General features: G+C 43.0%; 2 protein-coding genes across 48 annotated transcripts in view; one reads left to right on the forward strand and one right to left on the reverse strand.

The window, feature by feature from the left end:
- ATP5MJ (ATP synthase membrane subunit j) overlaps window positions 1–27,800 on the forward strand; it is an 819,915-nt gene that overhangs the window by 724,425 nt on the left and 67,690 nt on the right. Inside the window, exon 1 of one of the 46 annotated variants that reach the window (XM_050798504.1) lies at window positions 10,233–10,236. The exons of the other annotated variants lie outside the window; for them this stretch is intronic. The gene's annotated coding sequence lies outside the window, so the exon portion shown is untranslated. Of the gene's footprint in view, window positions 1–10,232; window positions 10,237–27,800 lie in introns of those variants that run through there. 46 annotated transcript variants of the gene reach the window in all.
- TDRD9 (tudor domain containing 9) overlaps window positions 1–27,800 on the reverse strand; it is a 127,485-nt gene that overhangs the window by 50,709 nt on the left and 48,976 nt on the right. For both annotated transcript variants that reach the window (XM_050798360.1, XM_050798361.1), the window contains 6 exons: window positions 16,438–16,541; window positions 11,755–11,819; window positions 8,979–9,033; window positions 8,753–8,837; window positions 7,536–7,593; window positions 4,659–4,763 (listed from right to left, as the gene is read on the reverse strand). In XM_050798360.1, the coding sequence (XP_050654317.1) occupies window positions 4,659–4,763; window positions 7,536–7,593; window positions 8,753–8,837; window positions 8,979–9,033; window positions 11,755–11,819; window positions 16,438–16,541 (472 nt within the window). The remainder of the gene's footprint in view (window positions 1–4,658; window positions 4,764–7,535; window positions 7,594–8,752; window positions 8,838–8,978; window positions 9,034–11,754; window positions 11,820–16,437; window positions 16,542–27,800) is intronic.

Raw genomic sequence — 27,800 nt, forward strand, 5'->3', positions numbered from 1 at the left:
AGCAAGACCCTGTCTCAAAAATGAATACATAAAAATGTCAGTCTCTTCTTCACTTAAAACAACAAAAGCTCAAAAAAAAAGTGTCATCATGAAAAAACCATAGCCCATAAATAACATGCCAAGACTAAAAACCCAAAATGACAATAACTGAGAGTGACACTAAAGCCCTAAGTTTTGGTCACACTTTCACCTAAGTCAAAACCTGACCAAAAGGAGGAAATTGTTAAACAAAATGATGAGAGACTATTGTTTTGGACTAAACTCATACACTAGGCTCCAACAGACCAGGCTAATCCAAAATAAAGTCACTCATACTAAATGCAAAATAATCAAACCAAAATTTTCAAAAGCAGATAGATGCTGGCCAGGCGCGGTGGCTCACACCTGTAATCCCAGCACTTTGGGAGGCCGAGGTGGGCAGATCACGAGGTCAGGAGATCGAGACCATCCTGGCTAACACAGTGAAACCCCATCTCTAGTAAAAATACAAAAAATTAGCCAGGCATGGTGGCGGGCGCCTGAAGTCTCAGTTACTCGGGAGGCTGAGGCAGGAGAATGGCATGAACCCGGGAGGCAGAGCTTGCAGTAAGCCAAGATCGTGCCACTACACTCCAGCCTGGCAACAGAGCAAGACTCCGTCTCAAAAAAAAAAAAAAAAAAAAAAAAAAAGAGAAGAAAGAAAAAAGTTTAGCCTAAAGATGCCTCCTTACATATTTTAAGTTCAGCCTAAAAGTCTCTCTGCACATAGTAAACTATAACCTAACTACATATGCAAACAGACTATAACCCACTCTTATGCCAATCACCGGGTTTCAGCCAATCAAAGGCAACCAACTGCTCAAACCACATTCAAAGATGACCAACGCCCAGCTGTAGTCAGTCTGGCCATTTCTGTAATTCACTTCTGTTCTCTACACGTCACTTTCCTTTTTCTGTTCATAAATCTTCCTTGACCATGCAACAGCACCACAGTCTCTCTAAACCTCTTCCAGTTCAGAGGCAGACCCATTTGCAAAATGTTCTTTAAAGCTCTGTTAAGTTTAATTTGTCTAATTTTTTTTTTTTTTCAGAACAGCATCTCACTGCCACACAGGCTGGAGTGCAGTGGCGCAATCATGGCTCAACTGCATCAATCTCCCAGGCTCAATCCATCCTCCCACCTTACCCTACTGAGTAGCTGGGAGTACAGGCACATGCCATCATGGTTGACTAATTTTTGTATTTTTTATAGAGATAGGGTTTTGCCATGTTGTCCAAGCTGATCTCAAACTCCTGGGCTCATGCAATCTGCCCATCTCACCCTCCCAAAGTGCTGGGATTACAGGCATGAGCCACCGTGTCTGGCCAAAATTTTTCTTTTAACAGTGGTGCTGGCAAGAATATGGAAAAAACAGATCTCACACATTGCTCATGGAATGTAAAATGACACAGCCACCATGGAAAGAGTAGTGCCTTATAAAACTAAACATAGGCTGGGCACAGTGGCTCATGCCTGTAATCTCAGCACTTTGGGAGGCTGAGACAGGAGGATCACGAGGTCAAGAGTTAGAGACCAGCCTGGCCAACATGGTGAAACCCAGTCTCTACTAAAAATACAAAAATTAGCTGGGCGTGGTGGGGCACGCCTGTAGTCCCAGCTACTAGGGAGGCTGAGGCAGGAGAATTGCTTGAACCCGGAAGGTGAAGGTTGCAGTGAGCTGAGATTACGCCACTGCACTCCAGCCCTGCGACAGAGTGAGACTCCATCTCAAAACAAAACAAAAGAAACTAAATATAGATTTACCACATGACCCAGTAATTATATTCTTGGGTTTTTATACCAGAGAAATGAAAACTTATGGCCACACAAAAACCTGTACGTGAATATTCACAGCTGTTTTATTCACACGGCAAGAATTGGAAAAACCTCAAATGTCCTTAAACAGGTAAATGTTCAGTGGAATACTACTTAGTAATAAAAAGGAATGAGCCACTGATACATGCATGCAGCTTGTATGGGCTTAGATGGCTCCTAAGAACACTATGGTAAGTCTTGGAAAAAGACAATTTCAAAAGGTCACATACTGTGTGATTCCATTTATCCAACATCCTGGAAACGACAAAGCTGCAGAGATGAAGATGGGTCACCAGTTGGCAGGCAGAGTATTAGGGGCAGGTATGGCTGCAAAGGGGCAGCACAGGGCCACCCCTGCATAGCAGTGGGACAGGACGGTTGTGTGTTCTGATCACAGTAGTGGTTACACAAACTTACACACAGGATCAAACTGCAGAGAACCATACACAAGGTACAAGGAAAACTGTGAAAAAAGGTGTATGGTCTAACAGTGTTACACTATGTCAATTTCCTGGTTGACTGTACTTATACAAATGTCCCACTCCAGGAGAGGGTAAGAGAAGGATTCAAAGGATTCTATGTACTACTTTTGCAATATCCTGTAAAGGAAGAAATTTTATAATAAATATCTAATTATAAAAATTTTGAATATACAAAAAGGTACACAAAACTCCTATAATCCCAAGACTGACCCAAAGATAATCACTTTTAACATTTTTGTATATTTATTTCTAGTCATTTTTTGTTAAGGGTTTTTTGTTTTGAGACAGAGTCTTGCTCTGTTGCCCAGGCTGGAGTGCAGTGGCGTGATCTAGGCTCACTGCACCCTCCACCTCCCAGGTTCAAGCAATTCTCATACCTCAGCCTCCCAGGTAGTTGGGATTACAGGTGTGTGCCACCACACTCAGCTAATTATTGTATTTGTAATAGAGACAGGGTTTCACCATGTTGGCCAGACTGGTCTCAAACTCCTGACCTCAAATGATCCACCAGCCTCAGCCTCCCAAAGTGCTGGGATTACAGGCACAAGCCACCGCACCCAGCTATTTCTAGTCATTTTTTAAGCATAGTTTTTTGGGAAGTTTGAGGGGGAAGGAGGTTAAACATAGTGAGGTGATTACAGTTTAATAGCCTTTTTTCTCTTAACTTTATAATAATACATAAGGTTTTTCCAAAGCGATGAGAACCTCTGTGACTTTTTTTTTTTTTTTTTTTTTTTTTTGAGACAGGGCTCTCACTCTGTCACCCAGGCTGGGGTGCAGTGTGTGTGATCTTGGCTCACTTCAACCTCCACCTCCCAGGCTCAAGTGATCCTCCCACTTCACCCTCCCGAGTAGCTGGGACCAAAGGTATGCGCCACCACGCCCAGCTAATTTTTTGTGTTTTTGGTAGACACAGAGTTTTGCCATGTTGTCCAGACTGGTCTGGAACTCCTAAGCTCAGGCAATCTACCTGCCTCGGCCTCCCAAAGTGCTGGGATTGCAGGTGTGAGCCACCGCGCCTGGCCTCTGCGACCCTATTTTAACGGCTGCTTAGTCATTCTCTTAACCCCTCTCTAGGCAAGTCATTTCAGGAGAGGTGATACAACAAAAAGGTTAAGAATGTAGACCAAAGTCAGATTTCTGGGTTCAAACCTCATTCCCACCACTTCCTACTATAATCTTGAGCAAGTTACTATCCGTGCCTCTCAGCTGCTTCACTAAGAAATGGGAATCTTAATTAACACACTATGTATGTACTTACCTCACAGGGTTGCTAGGAAGATTAAATGAGTTAATAAATACTTAGAAGAATGTCTAGCGTATGGTAAATATTAAATCAATGTTGCCTTTATTATTTGAGGGGTGTATTTAGTATTTTAGTATTCTTGAAATGGTCTTTTATCTACCCTTCTCAAAAGGTTCTCTAAAAATAAAAAAATAAGCCACTTCTCAGTCTGCACTGAGAACGTTGTTCTGCGAAATCAGTTCTTGCCACAGGTGATCTTAACAACCTGTCCCAGGTATGTCATGAATACACCTCCACTGTGGTCGAAGCATCCCAAGACCCCAAAAGTGACCTTACACCCTCATCTCTGCCCAGTGATACGTGTGGCTGATGGAGCAAATCCGGAACTCTCTGTGGAACCACTTTAGGAAAATTAACCCTAGAAGATCAAAGTGAAACAGAAATCAGATGATCAAAAATTACTGAAGTGATCCACTTGGTTTCCATAGTTCTTCACCAGTAATTTTTTAATTTCACTTTAGGGAAAAAACATAGTGTCAGGATGATGGGGTTTATCCAGTTTGTACAAAGACTTCATACATTAGAAGAGAGGAGAAGCATGGATTTAAATGGACACTCTGACAATATGAGAAGCCATTGCTAAAAACTTAAAACTGGTTCCAAGAAAGGAAATATCTGAGTAAAAAGTGCAAAAAATGAATTTTTTAGAAGAGCATCTGAGTGGCCGGGCACGGTGGCTCACCCCTGTAATCCCAGCACTTTGGGAGGCCGAGGCAGGCGGATCACAAGGTCAGTAAATCAAGACCATTCTGGCTAACACAGTGAAACCCCGTCTCTACTAAAAAATACAAAAAATTAGCCGGGCATGGTGGCAGGTGCCTGTAGTCCCAGCTACTCAGGAGGCTAAGGCAGGAGAATGGCGAGAACCAGGAGGCAGAGCTTGCAGTGAGTCGAGATCGCGCCACTGCACTCCAGCCTGGGCGACAGAGTGAGACTCCATCTCAGGAAAAAAAAAAAAAAAAAAAAAAAAAAAGCACCTGAATGTGCCGCTGTATCACCACTGACTCATTACTGTGCTTTAACACAAATGTCTTACCTTTTCTCTGATTACAGCTGGTTTTAGAGGCCCAACTCAATCGCAGACTCTGATAATTTGTATCTTCATCACAGACCAAAGTTCTAGTCAAACAAAAATCTATAACTGCCATTTAAAAAGAAAAAGACTATAAACACCATGCTAATAAGAGATCATTGCATAATAAATCACAATGCATAGTGATAAAACCATTTGAAGCATGCAGCCTTAAGAATTAGTGAACAGGCAGAAATATCTGGCCACGCACTGACCACCCCTTCTGCCCAGGACGGGGAGCTGGTGGTCACATCCTTTCTTGCTGAGTACTGGGAGTCTCTGGGTGTAAAGACCCAACGTGTCATAAGAAGGCCTACCTGGACTGCACCCGAAAGAGTAACATTCTCCAAAAGAGCACCATTACAACAGCAGTAGAGGAGAGCAGCTGATGCAAGGGATCGTCAGAATTCAAATCCCGCGTCTGTGTGCCTGTGGGTGGATCTGGTGTCTGGGTATGTGTATGTCTGTCTGGATGGGTGTGTGTGTCTGTGCATCTGTACACGTGGGTGTGCCTGGCTGGATAAGCTGCCGAGTGTCTCTGCGCTTTAGTATCCTCATCCATGGCCTGCCTCCTCCCCTCCACCCCACCTTTTCCCCTCACACAGCCAAAGCACTGGGGATCTCCCATCAGCAACACTCACTCCCCTGGGCCACCCCTTCACTTACTGCCCCATTTCCTCTGCTCCCCTACAGCAAAACACCTGTGGAGTGTTGTCTGCCGCCACCAGTTCTTGGTTCATTTCTTCTCACTCTTTCTTGAACCCATTCCAAGCAGACGCTTGCTTCCACCAAAGCTGCCCTTGTCAAGGTCACTGACAACAGCCCCGTTGGGAGGTTCTCCTTGATCTGCCATGAGCATCTGATGCACTCTTCCACTCCATCCCCTCAAGACCCTTTCCTACTGGGTGTCTAGGCCCCTGTGCTCACTGGCTTTCTTCCCACTGCTCTGGAGGCCCCTCCGCTCTTATTGCCCACCTTTAAACACTGGGGCTACCTTCCCTCTGTGCACTGCCAGAAGAGTTTGGCCAGGTTTCTGCCTTCCAACGCCAGTCACCAGCTGACGCCCCCGCCAGCTGCTCCCTGGCCCTGGTCTCCAAGCTCACACAGCCGGCTGCTTCCAAGACACCTCCACCTGAACATCTAGCACATGTCTCAGCCCAAATCTCCGCTCCTCACCTACCCCACCCTGCTCCTTCCACAGCCTTCACCATCTCACAGGAGCCTCCATCCTCCCAGTCTCTCAGGCTACACGTCTAGAGGGCCGACCAAATGTGTCTCTCAAAATTTCTCCATCAGACACCTCAGCACATCCTCACCAGCTCTGCCTTCAGAATCTCCCTAGGATCTGCCCCCACCTCCTGTCCCCTATCGCTACTGTCCTATTCTAAACACCACCGATTCTCGCCTAGATTCTTGTGACACTCTCCTAACTCTCTTCCTTTTATCTCCTTTGCCTCATTCTAGTCTATTCCCAGAGAAATCCTGTTAAGTGAACTTCAGGTTATATCATTTCTGTTATCAAAACTCACCAAGGATTCTCCATCTTGCCCAGCACAGCAAAGGATGCACCAGGCCCTACGGGCCCTGCTACCTCCAGGCCTCTCTTCAGGTTCCTTTCCCCTGTGTTCACACTGGTCCAGCTGCCCTGGCCTCCTCGCTTGATGGTGCTGTTTCACAACCATCAAGCACACTCTTGCTTTCTCCTACTCTAAACACTCTTTTGCCAGGTACGGACCTGACTCCCTCCCTAACCTCCTTCAGCATGTGACTTGTCACATTCCCTGGTCACTCCACCTACAATCTCAATGGTACTTCCCTAACACTCCCTAACCAATAACCCCCTCTTTTTTCTCCATATACTCACCATCATGTAACTTACTACATATCTGTATTTATCTACCCACCCCTGAAAGTGTCACGAGAACAAAGGCTTCTGTCTATTTTGCTTACTGCTATTTCCCCGGTACAGAGACAAAACACCTGCTCATTATCATCTGCCCTGGTTTACCCATTCCAGCCACACTGGCCGTGTGCTGCTCCTCAAACCCATTCCCCACACCCCAGCCACTTTTTCACATGGCTCACTCCTCATTTAATTCAGGCCTCTATTAAAATGTCACTTCCTCAAAGAGGTAATTCCACATCATCCTATCTGAAAGATCATTTTTTTCCCAGTACCTGTAACCCCTTCCCCTGATTTATTTTCCTACACAACATTGACCTGTACCTGAAATTATAAAGACCTTTTCACCTGCTAAGCGTCTCTCTCTCTCCCACCAGAACGCAGCAGCCATGAGGACTGGACTTTGTCTTATTCACCACTGTACTGCCAGCATTGAGAACAGTGCCTGGCACATGTGTTAGGTTCTCAAATATAAATTAATGAATTTAGAAAACTCATTGATGAAGCAATCTCACGAAGTAATCACAGACACAGATACAGAAAATGGGATGACAAAGCGGGCTGCTCCAGAGTTGACATGGTGTCCTGCCAAGCAACCTTCAGAACTGAGATGGCCTAAGTTCCTCCCCACATCTGCCTCGCTCCAGTCACAGAACTCCACCTGGCAGCCCCAAAGTTGTTTCCCACAAGGCCCAGTGGGAACACCCCAAACACTTGCTACTTGCCAGCTTGCCCTAAAGCATGAAATGGTGCACTCAGAGGAGGAGGTGGTGAACTGAGAGTATGGGAGAAACTACGTAAACCTACTTTTCTCAATTCTATCTTCCAAAACGGGGAGAGATGGGGAGGAAGAGAAGAACAATTCCTGAGTGAGGTGAATAAGCCAATAAATATGGCACTACAGCTAATGCCAGGAGGTAAACAGAGAAGTATCTTACCATATTTGACATCTGGAACTGTGACAGAACTCTCTGCAATATTGGTGGACAGAATAATCTGTTAAACATCAAAGAAAAAAAGCTGACATTTCTACTATATTCTGGACATCATTAGGCAAAGTTTACGAAAATGCAAAAATTATTTTAAAGCTTCTGAATATAAATACTGAACTCAGATTTCAAAATTAGCCATTTTTCTATTTTATACACATCACAATTGATCACGAAGCCCCTGGTGAATGGAAAACCAGCCACATACAACACAGCAAGGGCTTAGACACAGGCAAAGGGAGCTGTTCCTGACTTCTGGGGTGGTAGCTTTGGTGGGGTGATAGCTTTGGTAGGGTGGAGAGGGGTCCTGGAATTGCCCAGGGGTACAACCAGGTTTCTAGAAGAAGGGCTGTAGCTTGTAGTGGCCCTAGAATACCACTCAAGGCTGCTCCTAGGGATTCCAAAGCAATCCAGGGGCGAGGTTGCCAGCTCAGGCCCCCGGTCACCTCAAGCAGCTCTAGAAGGGTCTTGTTAAAACAACTCCATCATTCACACATCATCTGAGATAAAGAAATCCTCCTGAAGCAGGACCTAGAATATGGCTTCTAACCAGTCACCAGAATGGTTTCAGGGACACCAGAACAGTCCCAAAGTTAGAGAAATACTAAAGAAGAATTAAAAGGCATCAGAATTCCTGAATTGAGAAAATAAAAAATCTTAGCTTTTTAGCAAACTGATTTACAAAATAAAACACAAAACTAAACAACATACCTGGCTCATCAGGCAAATACTTGTTTAAGTGACTAACCACTAACTACAGAACACACTGCTGAAATGTGAATTTTTTTTCCTTTTCTTTTCTTTTTTTTTTTTTGAGACAGAGTCTTGTTCTGCCACCCAGGCGGGAGTGCACTGGTGTGATCTCGGCTCACTGCAGCCTCCAACAGCCAGGCATAAGCCTCCTACCTCAGCCTCCCAAGTAGTTGGGACCACAGGTGTGTGCCACTGCACTCAGGTAATTTTTATATTTTTTGTAGAGATGCGGTTTCGCCATGCTACCAGGCTGGTCTCAAACTCCTGAGCTCAAACGATTCACCCGCCTCAGCCTCCCACAGTGCTGGAAACACCAGCATGAGCCACGACACCCAGAAAATATTTTTCATGAGTAGAGTCTCTAAGGAAAATTTACCTAAAGTGCTTAGAACTTGTCTTCCCAGTTTTCCTACCTTTCTGTACCCAGGGACTGGACTCAAAAATACATTATTCTGTTCTTCTAAAGCCACACTTGAATGGAGTGGATAGACCTGCAACCTAAGAAATTACTAAAATAAAATCTCCATAAAGAATAGATATACATGAGATACAAAAATAAATACTGAGATAATTAAAATTATTTAAGGCAGAAACAACACAAGGATTTAGAAGAATACAGCTGTATCATTTTCAACATACCTTTTATGAACCAGGTTTGTGAGAAGTTCATGCATATAGTTTATTTCACCCAGACCTAGGGAAGAAAAAAGTGGAGGAGGGAAATAAACATCTTTGTATTTACTGCTAGAAATCAACTTTTAAATTAAAATGGCATATCTTTCAAAGAAGGCCCTACCAATTCATTTGACTTTTTTATCCTCTTTGCCTAAATATACCAGAAACACAAGTAAAAGTACATAGTGACATTGATTAGTAGTATCTCAAAAATAAAGGGAAAAAACATATTCTTCCAGTTTTCCTTTACATAGCAGTGACTCCCTGTGGGTGTTAACTATATGAGTAATTTTTGCATTTCTTTTTTACCCCCAGATTTTCTAAATTTTCTATAATGAGCATGCAAAATCTTTACAATCAAAAAATAACGTTTGTAAAGTTTTGGTCATGAGGATGTGCTAAACCATTTCCATCAGGCCTCCGTCCTGTTTGCTGAAAGCTAAGCTAGCATGTACTTTTGCCCGACCCTGATTTTCAAATCTGAGTCTGTTATGGGTTGAACTGTGTCCCCTAAAAAGATGTACTGAAGTCCCAACCCCAGTAATCCGGAATGTGGTGTTATTTGGAAACAGAGTCATTGCACATGTAATTAGTTAAGATGAAGTTATACTGGAATGGGTTGGGCCCTGGTGTCCATACAAGGGAAGAGGCACAGACAAACAGAGAATGCCATGTGATGACAGACACATGAGTGATGCAGCCACAGGTCAAGGAGCACTGGGGACTAATGGCCACTACCAGGAGCTGGAAAGAGGAAGAGGCTCAGAAAGAGCATGGCCCTGCTGACAACCCAACTGTGAACATCTAGCCTCTGAAACAGGGAGAGAATACATGGCTGTTCTTTTAAGCCATTTAGTTTGTAGCACTTTGCTACAGCAGCCCTGGAAAACTACCATAGAACTGTTCACAAAAGATCAATTAACACAGAAACATCTATCAAACTTGAATTCACATGAACATATTAAAAAGATAGCAACCCTAAATGTAAAATATCACTTATAAATATTTCCTTCAGGCAATGTTTAGCAGGTAAAAAGTATTTATCAGCCAGGAGCAGTGGCTCACATCTGCAATCCCAACACTTTGGGAGGCTGAGGCAGATGGATCACTTCATGGAGACCACTAGAGCCTAGCAGCTCGAGACTAGCCTGGGCAACCTAGTTAAACCCTGTCTCTACAAAAAGATACACAAAAAAATTTTTTTTTGGCCAGGCATGGGGGGACACGCCTGTAGTCCCAGCTACTTGGGAGGTGGAAATATCACTTCAGCCCAGGAGGCAGAGGCTGCAGTGAGTCAGGGTCACACCACTGTACTCCAGCCTGGGCAACACAGCAAGACCCTTTCTAAAAAAACAAATGGAATAAAATAAAAAGTACTTATCTCATGTTAGGTATTCTTAAGCTAGTATCAACATGGCTCCACTTTGGTGATGTTTTTCCCCTTAATACAATATTATGCACACAGCAGTCATTTGATAAATATTCTCCAAGGCAAATGCAGCACCACCCCACTGTCAGCTAATGGTTCCCTGCATGTAAACAAATCCTTATTGCCTAAGCCAAACATGACAAAAGTTTGAAACTCATATGTTGCATTCCAAAATTAAATAAGCTATTTTCATTGCATGTTTTTCATTCTCCATTATTGTAAGAACAAATCCGTTTATGCTCTATATATTACCTTACAACAGAAAATATTTGAATTATTGTCATAATGTTTCATCAAACTATACCACTTAAATTAAAAATCAAGTAATTTTGAAAAAGTACAATTTAACATAAATTCACCTTTTCAGAAAGGTATTTTAAAAGCCTGTTTTCTCAAACACTGAGAAGGGAACTCAAGGATTACCCTGATGATTCTCATGGTATTACAATAACAGCATGTTTTACTATTACTAAATAAGCTTTCAATGCAAACGAATGACAGTTACCTCACATTTATAACCATATATGTAAAATGCAAATTTAACAAAGCCAAATATTTTACTGGAAATTTTGAAGGTGGTAAGACTGTCTTCAAAAAGTTGAACTCTAGACAAGCATGGTGGTGCGCATCTGTAATCCCAGCTACTTGGGAGGCTTAGGTAGGAGAATCGTTTGAACCCAGGAGGCAGAGGTTGCAGTGAGCCGAGATTGTGCCACTGTACTCCTGCCTGGGCAACAGAGTGAGACTCTGTCTCAAAAAAAAAAAAAAAATTGAACTCTTAATAATTTATTAATAAGAAATCTTTTTAGAAATACAAGGGTTGGCCAGGCACAGTGGCTCACATCTGTAAACCCAGCACTTTGGGAGGCCACAGAGGACAGATCATGAGGTCAAGAGATCGAGACCATCCTGGCCAACATGATGAAACCTCATCTCTACTAAAAATACAAAAATTAGCCGGGCATAGTGGTGTACACCTGTAGTCCCAGCTACTTGGGAAGCTGAGGCAGGAGAATCACTGGAACTGAGGAGGAGGAGGTTGCAGTGAGCCGAGATCGTGCCACTGCACTCCAGCCTGGCAACAGAGCAAGACTCCATATAGAAAAAGGAAAAGGAAAGGAAAGGAAAAAAAAAAGAAATACAAAGATTATAATAAAAAGCCAAACTCAAATACATTTGTTCACATACTCAAAGCGTAAAAAGAACAAAGTCCTGTGGAGAACACCGTCTTTTCATAATCTCTGTTAGGCAGAAACTTAGCCTCTCTCCAGAGTATTACGATTCCAAGTCACAAAATTATGATGCTCTTACCTGGCAAAAACACCAACACACTGCTTCGCTCCAACACAAACTGGGCACCCGACCAGGCCTTGTTCCTGGTAAAAATGTGATGTGCACAAATATCAACGAAGGCTAATAACAGCTATTGCTTCTCTACAATCCTAATATTACAGGCTTTTAATCCTGAAAGGCTCTTACAGGTCATCCAGTGTAATGTTCTTTATTGTACATAAGAAAACACAGAAGTCCAAAGAGATGAGAAAACATCCAAGGCCCCATGGTCATTCAGGGGACCTTAAGCTTTTTGACTCCCAATACTTTCTCCTATCAAAACTTACTATCTACAGAAGTTTTCCTTGAAATTTAGTTATTATAATCCGGAACTTCAAAGTAGAAAACATTTAAAATAACTACAAGAAAAATTTAAACTTTCAGGAGTCCAAACTACTATTGGAAAGGATTTGTACAGACCAAAATCTCAAATCATCTACTCGCTTCCCTGTTACTGTCAATAAATTTACTTTTGTGTGAATTTAGAACTTTCATTCCTCCATAAACCTGTGAGCTCTTCCTACATGCCAAGCCCTCCTCTGTGTAGTCAGGATACAGCAGTAACAAGACAGACAAGCTCCCTGCTCTTTGGAGCTTACATCCTAACTGGAGAGACAGACAAGAAACAAGAAAACAGGCAAGGCACCTTCAGTTTAGCAATAAGACAAAAAGAAACACCTGGGGAAACACAATAAGCAGTGCTAAGGGAAGGCATATGTATGGTGTGCTCTCAGAAGGGCTGGCTGGGAAGGGCCTCTCTGGGGAAGTAACACGAGCTGAGGAGGGAGCCATGGAAAAGCCATGCGATGGCAATCCAGGCAATGCCTGGGAACAGTCACTACAAAGGAGAAAGGGGTGTGAGGGGTAAACCAGTCGCTGCAGCAGAGGCGGCTCAGTGTCCATGGTCACTGCTCCTGCTGCTCATCCATCTCTCCCTGTGAGTGTGAGCCACATGTATGACCTCAGGCAGCAGCCACCACCATAAAAAACACAGGCCTGGTTTGTAGATGGGCCTGCATGGGATGCTGGCAACAGCTGAGGTGAACATCTGCTGCATCACAGCCCCACCCAGAGGAGAGGCTCACACACAGTGAGTGGGGAAGGGAGCTCCTCCCAGTGAGCAGAGGTCAGGCAGTCCATCCGGTGGTACCACTTCGGGTGGAAGGAGACATGGCCATGAGGTTGGGTTCACCCCAATCAACAAGCAGAGGCTAGTAATAGCTTGGTCAGCTGGTCAGGGATGTGGAAATGGCAAGACTGATAATAAGGAGATCTGATGGAGAGGTACCAAGAAATGCCCACAAGGCAGCCACAGTGAAGGAGGCTTTCAGTCATCAGACAGGCCAGAGGCCCTGCCTGTGGATGTGACCCAGCCTCCTTCTCCAGTACCCCCAGGGTTAGACAATGCACAGAGTAGATGGGTAGCATGGATGAAGGCTTACACACAAACTCAACACCACGCACTTTCCTGAGATGAGACTCATCCGGCTGCTACCATCACTGGATGCCAACCACACAACAGCAAGGGCCAGTGCCAAGTCCCAAATATGGCACCATTCCCTGGGGGACCAGTCCAGCCAGCTGAAGATAGGTTGATTCCATCATGAAGGAGATACTGATTTACCTTAATGGAAATAGACACAGATCCAATTCTGGATTCAGATCTGCCTTCTCTGCACCTAAAGTTTCTGTCGTACCCCCATTCATGGACCTAAGAAGATGCCTTTCTCACTTCCATTATTTCCTGCACAGCATGGCCTCCTGCCAAGGAACTCAGTTTAGTGGTCAATGGACTCACGAAATTCAACGGTATTACCATGCATCCAAAAGCAGTTGGCTTAAAAGAAAGATGAAATGCCTATTAAAGGCTCAGTTATTGTGCCAGTCCTACAGGAAGTCATAAAAGCCATAATGAAATTCAAGGACAAGGTGAAATCTTGAAAGTAGCAAGAGAAAAATGACATGCCCCACACAAAGAAAACCCCAATAAGATTAACAGCTGAATTCTCAGCAGAAACAATGGAAGCCAGAAAGCAGTGGAATGACATATTCAGAGTGCTGAAAGACAAAATTGTCAGTCAAGATTCCTATATTCAGTAAAACTCTCAATAATGAAGACTAAATAAAGATTGTCCCTTGGCCAGGCGCAGTGGCTCACACCTGTAATCCCAGCACTTTGGGAGACCAAGGCGGGTGGATCACCTGAGGTCGGGAGTTCAAGACCAGCCTGACCAACAAGGAGAAACCCCGTCTCTACTAAAAATACAAAATTAGCCAGGCATGGTAGTGCATGCCTGTAATCCCAGCTACTCAGGAGGCTGAGGCAAGAGAATCGCTTGAACCTGAGAGGCGGAGGTTGCGGTGAGCTGAGATCGCACCGTTGCACTCCAGCCTGGGCAAAAAGAACGAAATTCTGTCTCAAAAAAAAAAAAAAAAAAAGACTGTCCCAGATAAACAAAAAAATGAGATTATTTTTTGGCAGCAGACCCACCTTACTAGAAATACTAAAGGAAGTTTTTTGTGCTGAAAACAGCTGACCCCAGAGAGTATTTCAAATCCACATGAACGAAGAAAGAGAACTGGTAAAGGTAATTAGGTAATGACAAAAGATACTGTAAATACATATTTTGCCTCCTTCCTTCTCCTTAGGCGATTTTAAAAGTAACCGGATACAAAAATTAGCAGGGCATGGTGGCAAGCACCTGTAGTCCCAGCTACTCACGAGGCTGAGGTGGGAGGATCAATTGAGCCCGGGGGTCAAGGCCGCTGTGAGCCATGATCACTCCATGTACCCAGCCTGCTCAACACAGTGAGAACTTGTCTCAAAAAAAAAAAAAAAAAAAAAGTAAAATGCTACATTGCAAAATACGTATTAAATGCAAAAGAAAGCAGTAAAAGAGAAACAGAGAAACAAAAAGAATATGAGACACACAGAAAGCAAAAAGCAAAATGGCCAACATAAATTCAACTATATCAGTGACAAAATTAAATGTAAATGGATTAAACAATGTAAATGGATTAAACAACCCAATCAAAAGGCAGAGATTGTTAGATTAATTTTAAAAATAGGGGCTGGGCACGGTGTCATACCTGTAATCCCAGAACTTTGGGAGGCCGAGGCGGGTGGATCATGAGGTCAAGAGATCAAGACCATCCTGACTAACATGTTGAAACCCGTCTCTACTAAAAATACAAAACTTAGCTGAGCATGGTGGCGGGTGCCTGTAGTCCCAGCTACTCGGGAGGCTGAGGCAGGAGAATCACTTGAACCCAGGAGGCGGAGGCTGCAGTGGGCCGAGATCACACCACTGCACTACAGCCTGGTGACAGAGCAAGACTCCATCTCAAAAATATATATATATATGATCCCACTCAGGATATGTTGTCTACAGGAGATATACTTTAAATGCAAAGACACTAAGTAGATTGAAAGTAAAAGAATAAAAAAATATGTGTCAGGCAAACAGCAAACTATAGAAAAGTGAAGTAGCTATACTAATACACAAAATAGGTCTTAAAATTAAGTGTTATGAGAGATAAGAGGGGCATTTTATACTGATAAATGGGTGAATCAATCAGGAAGATAAAACAGGTATAAACATATATGCACCTAGCAACAGAGACCCAAAATACATAAAGCAAAAACTGACAGAAAAGATTGAAGAAATAGGCAATTCAATAACAATTGTTGAGGATATCATTATCTCATTTTCGATAATATATAGAGCAACCAGGCAGAAGATCAAGAAATAGAAGACCTGAACAACACGGTAAGTTAACTACACCTAAAAGACATTTATAGAACACTCCATCTAACAACAACAGAGTGACATTATTCTCAAGTGCACATGTAATATTCTCCAGAACAGTCTACATGCTAGGCATACAACAAACCTCAATAAATTTAAAAGAACAGAAATAATTCTCCAACCACAATAGAATGAAATTCAAAATGTATAACAGGAAAAATAGGGAGAAATTCACAAATATGTGCAAATTAAACACCACACTCCTAAAAACCAATAAACCAAAGAAAAAATCAAAACAGAAATCAGAAAATACTCTGAGATGAATGAAAATGAAGACACAACATAGCAGAAACTAATGGGACACAGCTAAAGCAGAACATAGCAGGAAATCTGGAAGATAAATGAACAAACTGTGGTACATCCAGACAATGGAATTTGGCACTAAAAATAAATGAGCTATCTAAGCTATGAAAAGACATAAAGGGAGCTAAATACATATTACTAAGTAGAAGAAGGCAACATGAAAAGGATACATACTATATAATTTCAACTACATGACATCCTGGAAAAGGCAAAACTATGGAGACAGATGTAGTAAAATTAGTGCTGTAAAGGCTCAATCATATGATATATATACAGGTTTTTTGTTTGTTTTTGTTTTTGTTTTTGAGACAGAGTCTTGCTCTGTTGCCAGGCTGGGAACTGCACTCAACATGGCTTTAATTATTTAAAATAGAAATTTCCAATTTAAAAAATTCCGAAATACTAACCTGATTTTAAAATATGTACAGTAACTACTGAAAAAGTACCTATAGTTATAACCTTCTTATAAAAACACTAAAAAGTTTCCAAATGAATAATTTTTTAAATCACATATACATTAAAGTGCATTACCAACTGAAGTGTCTCTTACCCATTCTCCTTCATATCCAAGTCATCAAACATCTGAATGAGAGAGATAGCAACTTCATATATATCCTTAGTTATCACCGGTTCCTCCAGGAGATGAGGAGAGAGCTAAAAATAGTGAAAGAAAAAAGTCACAATACCAAAACAGGATTACAGAAGAAAACTGGGGTTGGATGGGAGTGGCTCTCATTGTTAGTACAACACTGTAACAAACTCTCTAAATAAAAGTTCTTGGTTTTTATTAGCAGCAATGTCTGAACACGTGCTGTGTGCCAAGCACTGCTCAGGACAGCGGACACATAAAGTACCATACTCATCAATTTCCTCGCCCAGTCACCAGAGCAAGAAGGGCTCAGAGAGCCCAGACATGCACAGGCAGTGTGTTCAGCAGGATGTCTATTTTGAAGACATCAATTAAGTTACACCAAAGGTCTATGGAACCCAGGAGGAGTTCCTGATCTCAAAGCCAGTGCCCTTCCCCTCTTTCAAAACCCTACCTCAAAGAGCACTAAGATTTCCCTAAGATTTCATGTGTGAAAAGTTACCTTGTATATCAAAAGTATCAGAAAACTGTAACATCACAGCCATATCTACCAATGTGTGGTGATAACATTATCACATGATGAGGTATCCGTCTACCAAGGTTTAGGGATTCCTCGACTATTTTGTCCATTAAAGCAAAGACACCAAGACCAGATAATGTAAACTTGCTCCTCAGGCACTGTTACCAAACACTGGGCACCAACCACAAGCGGCAAACTCCCCAAGTCAGGCTGTGCATTGGTCCATCTTCACGCTGCTGATAAAGACATACCCAAGACTGGGTAGTTTACAAAAGAAAGAGGTTTACTGGACTTACAGTTCGACATGGCTGGGGAAGCCTCACAATCATGGCAGAAGGCAAGGAGGAGCAAGTCACATCTTACATGGATGGCAGCAGGCAAAGAGAGAGAGCTTGTGCAAGGAAATTCTCCCTTACAGAACCATCAGATTTCATGAGACTTACTATCGTAAGAACAGCACAGGAAGGACCTGCCCCCATGATTCAATTACCTCCCACTGGGTCCCTCCCACAACAGATGAGAATTCAAAATGAGATTCGGGTGGGGACACAGCTAAACCATATCATTCTGCCTCTGGCCCCTCCCAAATCTCATGTCCTCACATTTCAAAACACAATCACACCTTCCCAGCAGTACCCCCAAAGTCTTTACTCATTTCGGCATTAACTCAAAAGTCCACAGTGCCAAGTCGCAAAGCAAGTTAGTTACTTCCTAGATACAATGGGGGTACAGGCATTGGGTAAACACAGCCTTCCAAATGTGAGAAATTGGCCAAAATAAAGGGGCCACAGGTCCCAAGCAAGTCCAAAATCCAGCGGGTTAGTCAAATCTTAAAGCTCCAAAATGATCTTCTTTGACTCTATGTCTTACATCCAGGTCACGCTGATGCAAGAGGTGAGTTCCCACGGTCTTGCGCAGCTCCACCCCTGTGGCTTTGCAGGATACAGCCTCCCTCCTGGCTGCTTTCATGGGCTGGCACTGAATGTCTGTGGCTTTTCCAGGTGCATGGTACAAGCTGTCGGTGGATCTATCATTCCGGGGTCTGGAAGACAATGGTCCTCTTCTCACAGCTCCATTGGGTGGTGCCCCAGTTGGGGCTCTGCATGGAGGCTTGAACCCCACATTTCCCTTCTGCACTGCTCTAGCAGAGGTTCTCCATGACAGCCCCGCCCCTGCCGCAAACTTCTACCCTGACATCCAGGCATTACCACACATCTTCTGAAATTTAGGCAGAGGTTCCCAAACCCCAATTCTTGACTTCTGTGCACCTGCAGCCTCAACATGTGGGAGCTGCCAAGGCTTGAGGCTTGTACCCTCTGAAGCCATGGCATGAGCTCTTTGTTGGCCTCTTTCAGCCACAGCTGGAGCGGCTGGGAGACAGGGCACCAAGTCCCTAGGCTGCACACAGCAGAGGGGCCCTAAGCCCCGACCCACGAAACCACTTTTTCCTCGTAGGCCTCCAGGCCTATGATGGGAGGGGCTGCGGGTAGACCTCTGACATGCCCTGGAGATATCTTCCCCATTGTCTTGGGGATTAACATTTGGCTCCTCATTACTTATGCATATTTATGCAGCTGACTTGAACTTCTCAGAAAATGGGATTTTCTTTTCTATCGCATTGCCAGGCTGCAAATTTTCCAAACTTTTATACTCTGTTCTGTTTCCCTTTTAAAACTGAATGCCTTTAACAGAACCCAAGATACCTCTTGAATGCTTTGCTGCTTAGACATTTCTTCCATCAGATACCCTAAATCATCTCGTTCAAGTTCAAACTTCCACAAATCTTTAGGGCAGGGCAAAAAAGGCATCAGTCTCTTTGCTAAAACATAACAAGAGTCACCTATACTCCAGTTTCCAACAAGTTCTTCATCTCCATCTGAAACCACCTCAGCCTGGATTTCATTCTCCATATCACTATCAGCATTTTGTTCAAAGCCATTCAACAAATCTCTAGGAAGTTCCAAACTTTCCCACATTTTCCTGTCTCCTTCTAGTCCCTCCAAACTGTTCCATCATCTGCCTTTTTACTGAGTAACAAGTTGCTTCCACATTTTGGGTATCTTTTCAGCAGTGCCCCACTCTACTGCTACCAATTTACTATGGGTGTGACTGTCCAGCTTTCCTGGAGCTGAGGCCACAACTACACAAGCATCTTTCTACAGTATCCAGCACAACAGATGTCTCTGAATTTCTGAAAAGTCTATTTTATAGTAATCTTGGGTTTTTTCACCCACAGTAAGAAGCTTTTTTAATTAATAATTTTACTTGTTAAATACTATGTGCAAAACATTGCATTTGATTTTGATGAGGACAAATCAGAAGAAGTCTTCAGGTGATCAGAGAGGCCAATCACAGAGGCAAACTTTTTTTCCAATTTTTACTTAGAGTAAATTAAGTCAGCTAGTTTCCAAATAATTTATAAAAGTTGACTTTTACACTGGGCACGGTGGCTCATACCTGTAATCCTACCACTTTGGGAGGCAGAGCCAGGTGGATCATTTGAGGTCAGGAGTTCAAGACCAGCCTGGCCAACATGGTAAAACCCCATGTCTACTTAAAATACAAAAGTTAGCCGGGTGTGGTGACACACACCTGTGATCCCAGCTACTCGGGAGGCTAAGGCAGGAGAATCACTCGATCCTGGGAGGCAGAGGTTACAATCAGCTGAGATCGTGCCACTACACTCAAGCCTGGGCAACAGAGTGAAACCCTGTCTCAAAAAAATAAAATAAAAGTTGACTTTTATTAATAATTTTGAAAAAGCATGTTTAATAAATCTATTCCTAATATTTAACCCTTTTTTGAGGCAGAGTCTTGCTGTGTTGCCCAAGCTGGAGTGCAGTGGCATGATCTCGGCTCACTGCAACCTCCGCCTCCCAGGTTCAAGCAATTCTCCTGCCTCAGCCTCCTGAGTAGCTGGGATTACAAATACCCACCACTATGCCTGGCTAATTTTTGCATTTGTAGTAGAGACAGCCTTGTTGCCCAGGCTGGTCTCAAACTTCTGACCTCAAGTGATCCTCCCACCTCAGTCTCCCAAAGTGCTGGGATTACAGGCAGGAGCCACTGTGCCCAGCCATAATATTTAACTTTTATCTTAGTTTTCTACTTTATCCAAATAATAATATTTGTCACAACACAACTACACAAAAAAGAAATAGGAAAAAAAAAAAAAGCATACTTTTCACAAACACCAACAGTGGCATCCAAACTCATCTAGAAGTTTTTTCCTACAAACAAGCCATGTAAAAGGCATGGCACTGACTCACAAGTTATTTCACTTAGTTCCAAGCCAGTGAATATTTTTTGAGCACACTGATAAGATACCAAACACAGCCTGCTTTTCTCTAAGCCAGGCCTGAGACAACAATGAGGCACACCGGTTGCTGGCCCACTGACCCACTTGCTGAATCGTCCCCTCCTGCGTGCTGCGACAGGGATGAAACATGAGAGACAGTGCCTCTGCTTTCCTACACTGCACAGCAGTAAGTCAAGGCACACTATGTCAGGGGAGATGCTCTGACAAAAAGCGAGGCAGGGGACAGGGATAGGGACATGGTGGGGGCACCATGATAATTCATACAGATGGAGTCAAGGAGGGGCTCTGCCATTCCTCTCACAGAAGTGCTCAGCCAGTGTGACTCTGTCCACACAGCAAGGCACAGCGACAGTGTTTCTGTCCCAAGCCGAAGCCTGGGAAGTTGGCACATCCGCCGCACATGCAGCCTATGAGACAGTGGGCGCCGCAAGTAGGGGGGAAATAAATGGTGCCAAGACACTCACATTGGAGGAGGAGGACCTCTTACCCCATGTCAATACAAAATCCATCTTAAGTGGATTCAAGACCTAAAGATGAAAAACAAAGCCATAAACTGGATTATGTAAAGCTGCGCCCTAAGGTGGAGAGGTGAGGGGCAAAAGTGACATGCTGCAGGTCAGGCGCAGTGGCTCATGTCTGTAATCCCAGCACTTTGGGAGGCCGAGGCAAGAGGATCACCTGAGGTCAGGAGCTCAAGACTAGCCTGGCCAACATGGTGAAACCCCGATTCTACTAAAAATACAAAAATTAGCCAGGCATGGTAATGTATGCCTATAATCCCAACTACTCGGAAGGCTGAAGCAGGACAATCACTTGAACCTGGGAGGCAGAGGCTGCAGTGAGCCGAGAGCACACCACTGCTCTCCAGCCTGGGTGACAGAGCAAGGCTCTGTCTCAAAAAAAAAAAAAAAAAAAAAAAAAAACAAGTGACACACAGCGAGTCCAGGTGGGGCGGGGGACATGCTCTACTACTGGACCTGGGTTGTTGATCATGGATGTTCATTTCGCAGTTTCACTACAGTACACATTTACATTTTATGTAACCCTTTTTCTAAGGGTGTTCTTTCACAATTTTTTTTTTTGAAACGGAGTTTTGCTCTTGTTGCCCAGGCTATAGTGCAATGGCACGATCTTGGCTCACCACAACCTCTGCCACCTGGATTCAAGCGATTCTCCTGCCTCAGCCTCCCAAGTAGCTGGGATTACAGGCATGTGCCACCATGCCCGGCTAATTTTGTATTTTTAGTAGAGAGGGGGTTTCTCCGTGTTGGTCAGGCTGGTCTCAAACACCTGACCTCAGGTGATCCGCCCACCTCGGCCTCCCAAAGTGCTGGGAATACAGGCATGAGCCACTGCACCCGGCCTCCTTCACGATTTTTTCAGAAGCTGAATATAAAGGATGAAAAGGATTCTCCAAAAGACACTGAAAGGAAACAGCCACAGTTGGTAACAGAAAAAAACAGGAGGGCACCACAGAACCTGAAGAGAGGGTCAGTTTCAAGAATCAAAGTGGCCAACAGTGTCAAATATTGCAGAAAGGCCAGGTAAGTTTAGGGCTGAGCTCTCCTAACGACAAGGACATCATTAGGGACCCTGGCAGGTGCAGTCTGAGTGGGAACTGGGGACACCACCCTGCAATAAATGAATTGCCTGTGGGAGCTAGAAAAGTAGAGAATGTGAGAGTCCACAGGCCAGAAAAGGCTGGAGAGCAGCCTGAGACCTAAGGTGGGTGTTGGCAAAGGCGAAAGAGCTTCAGTTATGTTTCAATGTGGACAAGAAAAGGACAGCAGAGGAAGATACATTAATGGTAACAATAGGGAGGGGGAAACAGCAGATCAGATGAGGTTCCTAAGAAGGTAAGAAAGATGAGACATGAAACCCAGGAGGCACAGCTGGAGCTCCATGAAGAAAGGGGGCTTCCCCTTGTAACAGCAGACAGTGTGGTGAGGTAACATGGCAAGAGCAGAGACAGTAACACATCTGAAATTTTAACCAAGGTCCTCTGACTCTGAAAGCTGTATAATAGGATCTATACAAAATATCATTTTTATAAGCTCAAAATTAATAGACTGCCCCTGACTTACAATGATTCAACTTATATTTTTAGACTTTACAATGATATGAAACCATTCTGCTTTTTACTTTTAGCGCAGTATTCAATAAGTAACATGAGATATTCAACACCTTATTATAAAATAGGCCTTGTATTTAATGATTTTGCCCAACTATAGGCTAAATAAGTGTTCTGAACTCATTCAAGGTAGGCGAGGAGGATAGGTGTATTAAATGCATTTTCAGCTTAATGATTTCAACTCACAACGGTTTTATCAGGGCATACCCCCATTACAAGTCAAGGAACATCTGTATATAGCTAAATGTTGCATATTCATTCACTGAAATATTTACTGAGCACCTATCAGGTACCAAAAACAAGATGTTGGATAAATACTGCTAAAGCTGGACATTCTCTATTCTACCGAACATAACCCATCCGTGAGGCAAGGGGGCCCTGGTTGCCTAGAAGCTGGGTTGTCTTGACCACACAGGCCCAGACAGCAAATGGCAAGCCCTGACCCAGCTCCTCAGCGGGTCCACAAGGAAGCATCTAAGTGTTGTGAGCTCTGACACAATGAACATCAATAGGAATTAATTAGACTTCAGCCAGCTGGAAAGAAGACTGGTAAACCATCATCACTCTCACATTTCAAACTAGTCAGAGGCCAGGCATGATGGCTCATGCCTGTAATCCCAGCACTTTGGGAGACCAAGGCAAGAGGATCACTTGAGGACAGGAGTTCAAGATTAGCCTGGGCAACAGAGCAAGACCCCATCTCCACACACACAAAAAAAATTTAGTCAGTCAGTCATGGTGGTATGCATCTGTAGTTATAGCTGCTTGGAAGGCTGAGATGGGAGAATCTCTTGAGCCAAGGAGTTCAAGGTTACAGTGAGCTATGATCACACCACTGCACTCCAGCCTAGGTAACAGAGCAAGACCCAATCTCGAAGAAAAAAAAAAAAAAAAGAGTCAGAAAATGCAAAATGTTTAAATGTTGTAAATCTAAGTGCTACCTCCTCCCTACCTTGAATAGAGCCTCACCTGGCTACTTGTTTCTCAAGAGTACAATGTGGAAAGGAGGCAGTAATGCACAATGCAGAAACCTGGCAAACACAGCCTTTCCAGTGATTAAAATCTACGTCATCAGTGCTATAGTTTGTCTCCTCCAAATCTCATGTTGACATTTGATTCCAGTGTTGGAGATGGGGCCTAATAGCAGGTGTGTGGGTCATGGGGGCGGATGCCTCATAGATTAATGCCCTCCCTTGACGGGGAGACTGAGTTCTCATTGTTATTAGTTCCTACCAGAGTTTCCCTGATAGCTGATTGTTACAAAAAGCCTGGCACACCCACCTTCTTCCAATCTCACCATGTGATCTCTGTACACGTCAGCTCCCTGAGCAGAAGCCAGTGCCATGTTTCTTGTACGGCCTGCAGAACTGTGAGCCAAATAAACCTCTTTCTTTTATAAATTACCCAGACTGAGGTATTCCTTCATAACAGTGTTAAATGCTATTCACAATAGCCAAGATATGGAATCAACCTAGGTGTACAACAGATGGAGAAAGAAAATGGAGAATATATACACAACGGAGTATTATCCAGCCATAAAAACTGTGAAATCCTGTCATTTGCAGCAACATGGATGAAACTGGAGGACATTATGTTAAGTGAAATAAGCCAGGAACAGAAAGTTAAACACCACATGTTCTCATGTGGAAGCTAAAAAACAGTTTATTTAATAGAAGTAAAGAGTAGAGCAGAAGATACTAGAGGCTGGGAAGGGCAGGGGAAAGGAGGCAATAGGGACATTTGTTAAAGGATACAAAAGGAGCTAGATAGGAGGAGGAAGCTCCAGTGTTCTATAGATAACAATAATACGTAGTTTCAAATAGCTATAGGAGGCTACTGAATGTTCCCAACACACACACACACACACATGTTTGATACAATAGACATGCTAGTTACAGAGCTCATCACCATGCATTGTATGTATCACATCACTATGTACCCCATGAATTATTAGCTGACAATTTAAATTTTTTTAATTAAAAAAACATTAAACAGACTTAAGACAACAGACTTAAAGACAACAAAATCATGTTGATAGTGTATACCCTTGATATGTGACAAAAATGGCACCTCGGCCTGTGGTCTTCCTCCCTAAAACCAATAACCTCAGTCTAACCATGAGAAAAACATCAGTCGAATTCCAGTATAAGGGTGTCCTACAGAATACCTGACCAGTACTCTTCAAAATCGTCAAAGTCATAAAAAACGAGGAAAGTCTGAGAAACTACCACAGCCAAGGGGAGCCTAAGGAAACATGGCGACCAAATCTAACGTAGCATCCTGGATGGGATCACGGAACGAAGGACATTATGGAAAAACCAGTCAAACCAAATAAAGTGAAGTTTAGTTAGTAGGTTTTTTAAAGAGTTACTAAGTAAATTTTAACTACAGAATCTAGGTAATGGGCATACAGGTGTTCACTATAAAATTCTTTCAACTTTTCTGTTTTTTTTTGAAATACCATCATTTAAAAAGTTGGAAAAATAAAGTGCTACATTTACTGGCCATCACTGGCCTGCCTTTGACATAATTAGATCTGACAAAATATGTCTTCTTATGGTAAATGAAGCCTATCAGCCATCTCATTGTAGTAAAGACTAGTGTTTAACATCACAGACGTTTTTAACAAAAGTTAAACTCCTATACAAAGCATTTGACAGTGTCCATCAAAATTTCAAACATATATAACCTTTGACCTAGCAATTCCACTTTCAAAAATTAATATTCTAGAAAGGTATACACAGGGGGTCTTGACAGAAAGGCGCTTTACTCCCCAGGGGACATGTGGCAATGTCTAGAAACATTTTTGGTTGTCTTAAGTGGAAGGCGGAGAAGGATGGTATTTGCATCCACTGGGTGGAGGCAGGGAAGCTACAAAACATCCTACAATGGAGAGGACTTTCCCCACCACAAATAATTATCTGGCCCAAAATGTCAATAGTGCAGAGGCTGAGAAGCCCTGGCCTACAAGATACACTTTCATATGTGTGACATGATATGTGTGCAAGGTTACTCACTGGAGCACTATTTGTAATGAGACCAGAAACATCAGATATTAGTTAATAAAGAATGGTGTATATATAATACACATGAATGAATGTCACGTAGCTCTTAAACAAGGAAGAAAAAACAATATAGTGATATGAAAATATTTGAGGCCGGGCGCGGTGGCTCACGCCTGTAATCCCAGCACTTTGGGAGGCCAAGGTGGGTGGACCATGAGATTAGGAGATCAAGATCATCCTGGCTAACACGGTGAAACCCCATCTCTACTAAAAATACAAAAAAAAAAATTAGCCGGGCGTGGTGGCTGGTGCCTGTGTCCCAGCTAATCAGAAGGCTGAGGCAGGAGAATGGTGTGAACCCGGGAGGCAGACCTTGCAGTGAGCCGAGATTGTGCCACTGCACTCCAGCCTGGGTGACAGAGTGAGACTCCATCTCAAAAAAAAAAAAAAAAAAAAAAATATTTGAAAATTTAAGTGAAAAAAGTAACATAAGCATAGAATGCTGCCGTTTCAGGAGAAAAGAGAAACACATTCGTATTTGCTCGTACAGGCATAAAAAATTGTAAAAGGATTCTTAAGAAATTGGTAACAATGGTTTCCTCTTCATGGTAGTATTGCTGGACAGAGAGAGGAAAACAGTAGGAAGGGAATATGTTGAAATACACCTGACTTTTGAGCCCTCTAAATGTATTACCCATATGAAAATAGTTTTAAATCACATGCAACCTTTCTTAAGAATATATTATCAAGTATTTACCATTACAATACAATCCTCCTTCAGGTTTAGATAAATACAACTTATATTAGAAAATGTAAGTTTAATAAAAATAAAATTGTATTTATAATGAAATTAATTCCCACACCAAATGAATCTATAATTTTACAGCTGATCATAATCTGACATTTTATTTTTCAACCTCAGTAGGTATATACAACCTCAGCAGGACCAATAATTTTGCCAGGGATATGCAATGTATTTATTATGTTCACAATTTATGAAAATAAATCCAGTTCCCAGAAAATAAAGGGCAGTACTCCTGCACAGGCTCTCTTGCCTACTACCATGTAAGACATGGCTTTGCTCCTCCTTTGCCTTCCACCATGATTGTGAGGCCTCCCCAACCATGTGGAACTGTGAGTCCATTAAACCCCTTTTTCTTTATAAATTACCCAGGTATGTCTTTATTAGCAGTATGAAAATGGACTAATACAGTCAACACTCTTTCATGATGAAACTCTAGACAAATTAGGTATAGAAGGAACATACGTCAACACAATAAAGTCCACACATGACAAACCCACAGCTAATGTCATACTAAGAGCTGGAACAAGACAAGAATGTCCACTCTCACCACTCTTTTCAACATAGTACTGGAAGTCCTAGTCAGAGAAATAAGACAACAGAAACAAATAAATGGCATCCAAATTAGAACAGAGGAAGTCAAGTTGTCTCTCTGCATACAATATAGTCTTATACATAGAACAACCTGGCCAGGTGCAGTGGCTCATGCCTGTAATCCCAGCACTTCGGGAAGCCAAGGCGGGCAGATCACATGAGCCCAGGAGTTCGAAACCAGCTGGGGCAACGGAGTGAGATCCTGTCTCTACAAAACATACAAAAATTAGCCAGGAGCGGTGACACATGCCTATAGTCCCAGCTACTCAAGGAGCTGAAGTGGGAGGACTGCTTGAGCCTGGGAGACAGATGTTGCAGTGAGCTGAGATCATGCCACTGCACTCCAGCTTGGGCAACAGAGTAAGACCCTGTCCCAACGAGAAAAAAAAAAAAAGAGAGAGAGAGAGAGAAATCTGAAGACACCACCCAAAAACTGATCAATTCAGTTAAGTTGCAAGATCAACATTAAGAATCAGTAGCATTTCTTTTTCTTCTTTTTTTTTTTTTTTTTTTTTTTTGAGATGGAGTCTTGCTCTGTCACCCAGGCTGGAGTGCAGTGGCGCCATCTCCGCTCACTGCAAACTCCGTCCCCCGGGTTCACGCCATTCTCCTGCGTCAGCCTCTGAGTAGCTGGGACTATAGGCGCCCGCCACCATGCCCAGCTAATTTACAGGGTTTCACAGTGTTCGCCAGGATGGTCTCGATCTCCTGACCTCGTGATCTGCCTGCCTCAGCCTCCCAAAGTGCTGGGTTTACAGGCGTGGGTCACCGCGCCCAGCCTAGAATCACTAGCATTTCTACACACCAACAACAAACTATCTGAAAAATAAATCAAGAAAGTAATCCTATTTACAATAGCTGTGAAAAATAGTACCTAGGAATAAATTTAACCAACAATGTAAAGAATCTCTATAATGAAAACTACAAAATACTGATTAAAGCAATTGAAGATG

The sequence above is a fragment of the Macaca thibetana genome, chromosome 7 (genome assembly GCF_024542745.1).
Source record: "Macaca thibetana thibetana isolate TM-01 chromosome 7, ASM2454274v1, whole genome shotgun sequence".
NCBI lineage: Eukaryota > Metazoa > Chordata > Mammalia > Primates > Cercopithecidae > Macaca > Macaca thibetana.